This window comes from Corylus avellana, chromosome 4 (assembly GCF_965113065.1).
Source record: "Corylus avellana chromosome 4, dhCorAvel1.hap1.2, whole genome shotgun sequence".
Taxonomy (NCBI): Eukaryota; Viridiplantae; Streptophyta; class Magnoliopsida; order Fagales; family Betulaceae; genus Corylus; species Corylus avellana.
Window position 1 is genome coordinate 32702476 of NC_142493.1, and position 10372 is coordinate 32712847.

General features: G+C 34.2%; 1 protein-coding gene across 1 annotated transcript; it reads left to right on the forward strand.

Moving 5' to 3' along the window:
• The first annotated feature begins 122 nt into the window (after window positions 1–122).
• On the forward strand, window positions 123–4285 carry LOC132176934 (protein NRT1/ PTR FAMILY 2.13-like). The gene is made up of 4 exons (XM_059589094.2): window positions 123–312; window positions 438–655; window positions 1221–1792; window positions 3257–4285. Exons 1-4 carry the CDS (start codon window positions 135–137, stop codon window positions 4137–4139), a joined length of 1851 nt encoding a protein of 616 aa, XP_059445077.2. The 5' UTR covers window positions 123–134; the 3' UTR covers window positions 4140–4285.
• Window positions 4286–10372: the final 6087 nt, after the last annotated feature.

Below are 10372 nucleotides of genomic sequence, written 5' to 3' on the forward strand. Positions count from 1 at the left end.
CGTCATGATCGAGCTAGCCATTAATCAATCATCCACCCACTTCCTTTTCTCTCCCTTCTGCTTTATCTATAGGTGTGCGAGAGCCAAATTTCTTTGGCTCAAATAGTCAAATTGAAGCTGAGCAGAGAAAGAAAATGGCACTTGAGGGTAAAAGGCTATGCTGCAGGGCCAACTGTTTCCACATGCCTTCATGGTCAATATCGTCAAAACCATCGTCCCAACAAGAACAAAGGGCAGGAGATGACCAAGTTTTATCAGCTAAAATTACCAAAAGAAAGCCGGGTGGATGGAGGGCTATGCCCTTCATCTTGGGTATCTCTCTCCCGATCACAAACACACGCACAAAATAACGATTTTTTTCCCCTCTAATTTGTAGCAGGCTTGTAAAGTACGTACGTAGCTGACGGGAAAGGTTTTGGCGTTTTTTTGGATTGCAGGAAATGAAACGTTTGAAAGGTTGGCTACTTTTGGATTGTTGGCAAACTTTACGGTGTATTTGGTGAAAAAGCTCCACATGGATCAGGTTTCCGCTTCCAATGTTATTTACATATGGTCCGGTGTGTCCAATTTTGCGCCATTGGTGGGCGCTTTCATCTCTGATGCCTATGTCGGCAAGTTCCGGACAATTGCCTTTTCATCCTTCGCGTTACTTCTGGTATATATGTATACATATATGCCCCTCCCTTCTCTCTTCCATTAAAATCATAATTTTGAGGAACGTGGTGATAACATCAGTTCATAACGATGTATATATATATATAGTAGATTTCCTTTTCAAATTTCTTTTCCGTTTTTGTTTTTGGTCTGGTTGGATTTAATGGTGGCGGTGGCTCTCACCCAAATTGTGGAAACCGATTTCAATCAAATAATTGAGGATATATTGATGTCGTAAGAATGATCAATAAGGCCAAATTTAATTGTTAGGTGAATTCATGCGCATGCTGTGATTCTTGATTTGACGTAGTCACGTATCCCCCCAAGAGGTGATTGAACAGTGACAGTGCTGAGCCAATTTTCAAGGTTTCTAATGCATGCCTTCGATCTGCTTTGAATAAAATTGAGTGAATGCGTGATTTCTATAATGTTTAATTAATTAGGTAGTAAATATTTATGTTATTTTATCTTTTGCATATGTTATCGTGCCGAGCATCTCTATCAAATGTTACTTTCATCATTCCAGCAGCGGTAAATAATTTTTACCAACGTCATGCAATCGACAGGGAATGGTGACGGTGACTTTGACGGCTTGGATACCGGAGCTCCTTCCTCCACCGTGCACACAACAGCAGAAAGTCTTGGGTCAATGCCTAGGTCCCACCAAAGCTCAACTGGGCATTTTAATAATGGGACTAGGATTTTTGTCGATAGGCAGCGCAGGAGTTCGACCATGCAGCATTCCGTTTGGTGCAGATCAATTTGATCCAACCACAGCTGAAGGGAAAAAGGGGATCAACAGCTTCTTCAATTGGTACTACACCTCATTCACGGTGGTCTTGTTGCTCGCTCAAACTGTAGTGGTTTATATCCAAGACTCTGTCAGCTGGGTATTGGGCTTCGGGATTCCCACTGTGTGCATGTTCTTCTCGATTATCTTATTCTTCATTGGAACAAAGTTTTATGTGCATGTGGAGCCTAAGGGAAGCCCATTTTCCGGCATTATGCAAGTTCTTGTGGCGGCTTATAGGAAGCGCCGGATTGAGCTTCCAGCCGACGGCGAGTTAAACGGACTTTTTTATGATCCTCCGTTGAAAGGGGTTGTAATGACAAAGCTTCCTCTCACCGACCAATTCAGGTAACATATATATCTATTATTTATGAACGATTAGGTATGGTTGATAGTCGGTTTAAAAGTTTTTTTTTAAAAAAAATAAAAATAAAAATAAAAGTGATTAGGTATGATTTATATTTAGGTATGATTTATAACGATTTGTGAAGGATTTTTGGTGAGATGCACATTTTTAAATTTTGAATTAATGATAGTGTTTAGTGTTATGAGTTTAATTGGGAGTTTATAATGTTTCTCTACTCAAAATATATTTTTTAAAAGCCAACTAAAAACTTTGTTTTGTTGTATTTTTAAATGGATAAATATTAAACATATTTATTTTGAGAAGATACAAATAAATATAAAGTCAACTTTTTATTAACAAAAATTAAATAGTAGAAGAATTTAAAAATAAGTAGTGATAATGTGACCATATCACAACTACCTTTGACCTATTGTGGCTCGTTGGACAGAATTGGTTGCACTTCCATAATTGGAGAAGACACAAGTGTGTCATGTGACAACCTTGACTTAAGGAATTAAGCTCATATATATTTTTTAAAATATTTATATGAAAACGTGTGAAAAGTAAAAGTTATCAACCTATAGTTGTGATAATATCCTCGCAGTCGGGGACGGGAACGGGAACCACGTTCAACCTTGGGGTCTCAAACAAAGAATTATAAAAAATTATAGAATTTAATTTTTGACTCTTTAAATTATTTATTTTAGAATTTTATCGTTCCAAACACAAATTTTTAGTTCGCCACTGCTCTTAGTGATCGAAACCAAAGGAGAAAATTTCTAATGCTGTTCATAAAAAGTCGGTGAGGGTTAAACATTAGAATGATGATAGGGACCTAACTTTTTTGTCCAACAAAAGCCTAACTTTTACCTTATTTTTTTTAAAAAATAAAATAAAATAAAATAAAAAATGAAAAAAATGTCTTAAGCAACCTTATCTATTTTTGGTCTTTTTTTTATTTGGTATTTTTTTTAAAAAATGAAAAATAATATTTTTCTTCGTAATAATGACATTTTCTTTTATTATTATTTTTTTATAAAACAAATAAGGCAAAAATTAAATTTTTGTTGAAGTTTGCTCTTTAGTATTTGCCTAAACATTAACATCGAGATTGCATACGCTAGAACCGAGGTGGCTTAATCCATTTTGGATTTGAGCCTCTGATGTCAGATAATAATTGAGCATTCATGCTTTTACTTGATTTTTGTTGGGGGTCACCGTCATACGTCATGCCAATAATGAACCTTGAACGTGATACTTTTTTTAAAAAAATAAAAAATAAAATATTTTATAGTATAACATTCGTCCAACAATTTTATCATAATACTCTTTAGTTAATTGTTGATTTGTTTTATTCAATAAAAATTAATTAAGAGTAATATATTAACTTTCTTAGATAAAATATACATTATTTCAAGTAGTTAATTTACATGGAATAACTGGGTTTATTTATTTATTTCTCTCAGATTCCTAAATAAAGCTGCCATAATAGAAGTGGGTGAACTAAAGGCGGCAGATGGTAGTCGTTCGGATCAATGGAGGCTCTGCAGCATCCAGCAGGTGGAAGAGGTTAAATGTCTAGTTAGAATCATCCCAATATGGGCTGCCGGTATCATTAGCCTCATGGCCATGACTCAACAAGGAACATTTACTGTATTTCAAGCCATGAAAATGGACCGCCACCTTGGCCCCCGCTTCCAAATCCCAGCCGGTTCAATAGGAGTCATATCACTCATCACAGTAGGACTATGGCTCCCGTTCTACGACCGCATCCTCGTACCCGCCCTCCGAAAGATCACGAAACACGAAGGCGGGATCACGCTTCTCCAAAGAATCGGAATAGGGATTGTTTTTTCGATTCTGGCAATGGTCGTAGCCGGGTTGACAGAAAGGGTGAGAAGGGCTTCGGCTATAAAACACCATCATCCCGATGGGGTTGCACCCATGTCAGTCATGTGGCTAGCACCCCAGCTTATTCTGATGGGCTTTTTTGAGCCGTTTAATATTCTTGGGCAGATTGAATTCTTCAACAGGCAGTTTCCTGAGCACATGACGAGCGTCGGTAATGCTCTTTTTTCCTGTTCCTTTGCCCTAGCAAACTACCTGAGTAGCTTCCTGGTGAATGTTGTGCACCACGTCACCGGAGGGCATGGCCGGCCTGATTGGTTAACAAATGATCTCAACGCTGGCAGACTCGAGTATTTCTATTTTTCTATAGCGGGGATGGGGCTCCTGAATTTAATCTACTTTTTGTACTGTGCTCATCGATATCGTTACAAGGGCAATGCTGTACAAATACAAGACAATACTTCCCATGTTGACGTGGAGCTTCGGTCGGTCAAAGCTTGAATATTACGACTGTAATAATGTGTTTAATTACTTAGCTTTACTATGAGGACACCCAATAAGTAACAGAGGGCCGGGGTTTTCTTTATATGTATGTATAATATTCCAATTGGAATGTTAGCTGTGGAATTAAGACATCCAGTAAGTAACAGAGGGCCGGGGTTTTCTTTATATATATATATATATATATATATATATATAATATTCCAGTTGGAATGTTAGCTGTGGAATTAGGTATAACGAATTCAATGAATATATAGGGTACGTATGGCTGTTCAAATAATTTGTAACAGAACAAGTATGGGTTGCTTGAGAATTAAATATATATATATGCTATCTACATGCACTGCCCGGGTTCAACTAGCATGCTTGCCACGCTAGCTTGTGCATAGCAGTAGCATTTCTCTTTGCCAAATTGCAAAAATTTTTAATAATGAATTCTATTTAGTAGATGTGATTGTCATACAATTACTTGATGCTGTAGATACTTGTAAAAATATATTAAAGGTTGATTTTCACTGTCCGTTAATATTATTGTATAACAGTTTACTAAATAATATTACTCTTTTTAAAAATTTTACGTATCATAGAATATATTTTTTAAAATCTCAATCATTAATTAGTTTTAAATTCAATAATTGAAATTGGGTACTCTGATTATTTAGTAAACTGTTATACAATTATCACACAAGTAAAATTGCGTGACATTAAAAATCAACTTCTTTTGTTTTGTTGATTCAAAGGCTAACATTTCCTACTAAGAGCATCCACATCAAGCTCTTTAAAATTTCTTTAAATTTAACTTTGAAAATATACTTTTTTTTTCCTTTTTCTTTAACTAGCCACTTTTAAAATTACAAAATATCAAACTCTTTAAATATTTCTATATATACTTTAGCTAAATATTTTTTTTTTCACTAATAAATGTAATTGCCATGAAATTCACTCACTTTGATTCCACGTGAGAAATTTACCAAAATGCCAGTCCAACCACCAAAATAATATTAAAAAATAAATAGCTTTTGCTTTTGGTGTTTTTATATTTAAAGATAACGTTAAAAGCAAATGTTAAATTTAATTTTGGATAAAGAGTTTGATAAATAATGTTTTTTTTTTTTTTTTTTGTGGAATTTGTTAAAATTTTTGAGAAATGTTAAATATGAAGAGCTTGATGGGGATGCTCTAAGTCATCAAGTTACATGACAATCATATATATAATCGTCTACTAAATAATGTTATTGAACAAGATTGTATCATGTGAGTAATTTTTGATGGGTACGTATTAATTATATTGATCCATATTTTGAAAGTGGTGCATGGCCGGTGACGTGACAAAGCATGAATGATTGAATTCCAGACGAACCGTTGAAATTTTGAATGCTTGAGATGGAAACAAATCTATTTGGTAGAATATTGGAATAATTTCTAAATAATGATATCCATTAATTACTGTTGCTAAAAGGTATATATGTAGGGTTGTGTGAAGTCCAAGGTGTGGGTGTGGCATCACTGGCATGGGATGAGAGACATCCCACTTAAATTTGAAAGCCGATAAGTCGATCTTGTCATGAGATCAAAGTGGAAAAAAGGAATTAGGGAGGTTCAATGATTGTACCCGCTGAGATCGAGCTTGCTTGGAGCCTTCGATCTCCTTGTATTTGCATGGGCATGTAATTAAAGGATGTCATGGGTTGCCTCTCCCTTTCCCATCTTTGTGCCTTCACGGATCTTTGCAGCCCACCGGAATGATAGGCCCTGTTTGCCGATGGCCTTGGAACGGTACTGTTCCAGGGCCGGTACTGTAGCCTTTTTCTAGGAATAAGTGTTTGATTGGTTTTAGTGAAAATATTTTGTGGGAAAAAGTAAAAAAATATATTTTATATGAAAAAATGTAAAAAATTTGTTTTGTAATGATTTTTTTATTTAAATAATAATAATAATAAAATGATTGATGTGGTATAAAAAGTAGAGATGTTGGAATTAATTTTGAAGTGAATTTTTTTTTTTTTTTGGATTGAGGGAGGCCCTGGAACAGTACCGTTCCAGGGCCATTGGCAAACACACCCATATTGACAGACACAGAATGTGGTCAATTTATCTTCGTCTTCTTAATTTCTTGATCTACAAATCAATCTCATTAATATATATATATATATCAAGTGAAGTTAGTGAACCATGTCAATTAAGTGAGAAGCCAAATGTCGTAGTTGATCATAAATTAGCTATGTAGTTAATTAATGTTCACAATAGCCTACTCTATTAATACTGAACGGATAGTATAATAATTTATTTTTTAACAACTTCATATTTGTGACTTGACCACAAAATCACAACTTATTCGATATGATAAGTAACTCTGATTCTAAAATTACAACCTATGGGTTTAAGCTTTTAAAATAAATGGTTATTTAATATAAAATAATTAAAGCATTGATTATATCATAAAATTCATCTATTTCTTGTCAATTTAAACTTCTAAAATAGGTGATCTAATAAATTATAATTAAGGACCAGTTTAGGTCGATGGGCAAGAGGACCACCACAGCACCACTAACCAAAATACGTCCATATCAAAGCGCGCTGTGGTATTAATCATGCACCATCCTAAAAGTTCCAAAACTCCCATTCCTGGCACTTCCATTTGCCCTAGACCAGTCCTGTAAATGGAAGATATTGCTAAAATATATCTGTCACAAGCGTATAGTCCTTGCGCACTTTATATGTGGTGCCCTTTAGTTTTTACGTGAATAAATAAAAAGATTCCATCACATCTATTCTAGAAATTTTCTAACTTTTTGCCCATATGCAACCCATCAATATATATCCTGAGTCTCCACCACCACCGCCTCTGATATTCCTAGGTTGTACCAGTTCCAGATATCATTTTCAATGTTGACTCAGATCTCTGCATCATTTGAAGAGTAATGATACACATGAACAAGCTGCACGTACTTTAGCAATTTGCGTGTCTGTGTCGGATATTCTGTGGGTTTTATTCATGTATAGGTACCAGTCACAAAGATACACCAATTAAGCCGGCCGGAGAAGTCTTTCAGTGATCCACCCATGTCGGCCACTAATTCCTCTCCAGCTAGCTTCCAAATATCTACATTGTACCAAAAATAACCCACCAATGAGCCGAGACAAAATTGCACATGCATCACTAGCAACCGATTCTACAGTTGGGTGGGCTAGCTGCAGGTTCATTGAAAAGGCATTTAGGCATTCATAGAGTATATAAGTTAAATACAATAAGCCAAGGTTGTAAGATTGATGAGTCAAAATCAAGATAGCAACATTTGTAATGCTCTAAACCAGCTATGCCTGGTCTAGCTGGTTAGGTAACTTTTTCTGTGGTGATCATCTAATGAATATGATTCCCATTAACTTTTTATAAGTTGAAGTTTTTTGAAATAATTGATAATTTAATATGGTATTAGAACAAAAATATTAATTCACATGTGTTATGCATTACCTAATAAAAGAGAGTTAAAATCCACACGTGAACGAGTGATTTAATACTGATAAAAATCAGTTAACCTACAGATATACAGTGCTTGTTAGTGTTTTTTTTGGTATTTTTTATTGTTGTTTTGAAAAAGTGTTGTAATATAATATAAAAATAAAAACTATTTTTATATTTTTAAGAGTGTTTTGTGCTTTAAATTGTTGGTTAATATTTTTGTTTAGAAAAAACAAAAAAAACAAAATTTTTGACAAACCAACCCTTTATGATCACTTTGCAAGTAATTTTTTTTAAGGTAATTAATGTTAATTGCACAACAGTTGATTTTCTGCACAACTCCATAACAACTACTCTTGATTTTCAACGTGTAATAACTAATGGTGTGGGTGCTCATCATGAGTTGGCAACCCAGCTGCGGTGTGCAGTGGGGTAATGTGCAACATTAACAAAACACTAAAAATTGCATGTAACGGGAAAACGTTTTTATGCTGCTTCTCTACTTGGATGTAAAAGAAACGATTAGACAAAACACTCTTGTTTTCTGAGGATGCAATCATGCAAGGCATTCAGACGGTATACCAACGAACTGGCTTACATCTTTAACAGTGTATGAGGTTGGGATCGAAAGTTGTCGACTATTATCGTCAAAATACCCGGAAATGACTGTTCAAAAGATTTGTATGTCGTTGATCTATATATATCTCAATTATCAAAGAGTATAGAGATTAAACATGTTGTCCACTATTGACATCTTCCAACCCTTTGACATTAATCGCGATTAATACTCGTGTAGGAGCATATTTGTGATTGTGTTTACAAAATAGAGCTTTAAGTCTTTTTTTTTTTTTTTTTTTGCAAGAGCTTCATTTTTAAGCTTTTGCCAAAAGTAGGTTTTAACAATTTTTAAGTTTTTGAATCGGTTTCAATTTTAGGGCCCTCAAACGCACACCCAATCAAGCCCTATATATATATATATATAAAAGGAAAATGGAAAGAGAAAATTAAATAAAAGTAAAAAGGAGTGAGTAATCCAAATAAGAGCCATAAACAAACAGTAATCACAACAAACCTAAAAACTAAGGGGAAAATTATATAAAAAGTAAAAATAAGGAGTGAGTAATCCAAATAAGAGCCATAAACAACCAGTAATCACAACAAACCTAAAAACTAAGGCGGCCAACAAGGGCGATAACCAAAGGCAAAATTTCGTAACCAAAACAACCAAAGAATCAATTGTGATTTTGCACACTGAATGAGCATGCACTGAAGGGGGTTAAGTCAGAGCCGCCGTTGAGAAGCCATATCTTGGAGTCTAAAACAGGCGGTACCCGGCAAGAAATGCATGGAGGATACCAAAACAAAAGCTACAACTAGATTGGTGGATTTCCGTACATGGCCCAAAAAATGATACCATCTATCTATGGAGATCCATTACTGGAGAAATGGATCTAGCACAACATGGCAGGAAAGCACAAAAATAAAATAAAAGAACAAACAACAAAAAAACAACACACAAAACAGAAGCTCAAACATGCACCACAAGAAAAACTAACGACAGCAACAAATGTGGAGGCATTTGAAACACGACGATACTACAAACGAATATCAAAACAACCAAAATTCTACTAGCCCCACAAAACACCAAACAACAAAATACTAAAAGTCTAAAACAAACGTACAAGAATTCAATTACAAGTCAACAACACACATACAAACAAACAGATCCCCACACAGACTACCCATCTTCAGTTTTTGCAGAACCATAATAATGTATACAGCAATCTGCAGAAAACTCATTGAAACATAGCTCTTAATTTTCTAAGTTCTTCTTAAACTGGTAGCTTTCTTGATCTGATTTCCTCCCATATTTCAGCACTAGAGTATTGACCTCGATATTTTTGAAATCACTCGTGCTATAGCTAGCTTGTTTGAAGATCTTCTTTTGTTTCAACTAGCAGTGTACATGCATGCTAAGTTATTTAAAATTTTAAATGACATAATAAAATATACACCATATAATAATAATAATAATAATAATAATAATATATACTATTAAATCTCTAAAATATAATATGAACCATAAAATGAATTTTCCCTATTTCACTTGAAATAAAGAAAATCTTGATTCATGCATGTGATTGGTAGGCGGTTGCACAAATTAAAGTATCTTGACAAAATAATTAGTTTATGCTTGTTAAAGTACTCTTTGTTTTTTGTTTTTTTAAATAAAATTATTAACAAATAACCTGATTAAAACATAAAATGCTCTTTAAAATACAAAAAAAATATTCACATTTGTAAGCATCATAACACTTTTTTAAACTAAAATAAAAAATTCGACCAAAAACAAATAGAGCTATAATTATAGAATAATTTTTGGATCCAATAGAGGAAAAAAACACAAATGAATTTATTGCCATTCTTGAAGGCATGGAATTGAATTCCATGCATTTCTAGTTCCATTTCATGAAGTGAGAAAACTTAAAAAAAAAAAAAAAGGGGTTAAAGTATTTATTTCTTTGACATCAAGGGTACGTTTGGCATTACAATTTCATAATTAACAATCTTAAAAAAGCTGTGGGATATCTTGGCCATGCATCGAAACAATAGGCGCGTACAAAATGGGATGTAAACTTCTTATTATAATTCGATCGGAAATGTTTATCCACTAAACTAGTTGACACCCATACGATTCACCGCTACGAGATTCTAGCTATGATGCACCAAAAAATAAATAAATTCATTTGAGCAAGAAAAACTTTTGGGTAGG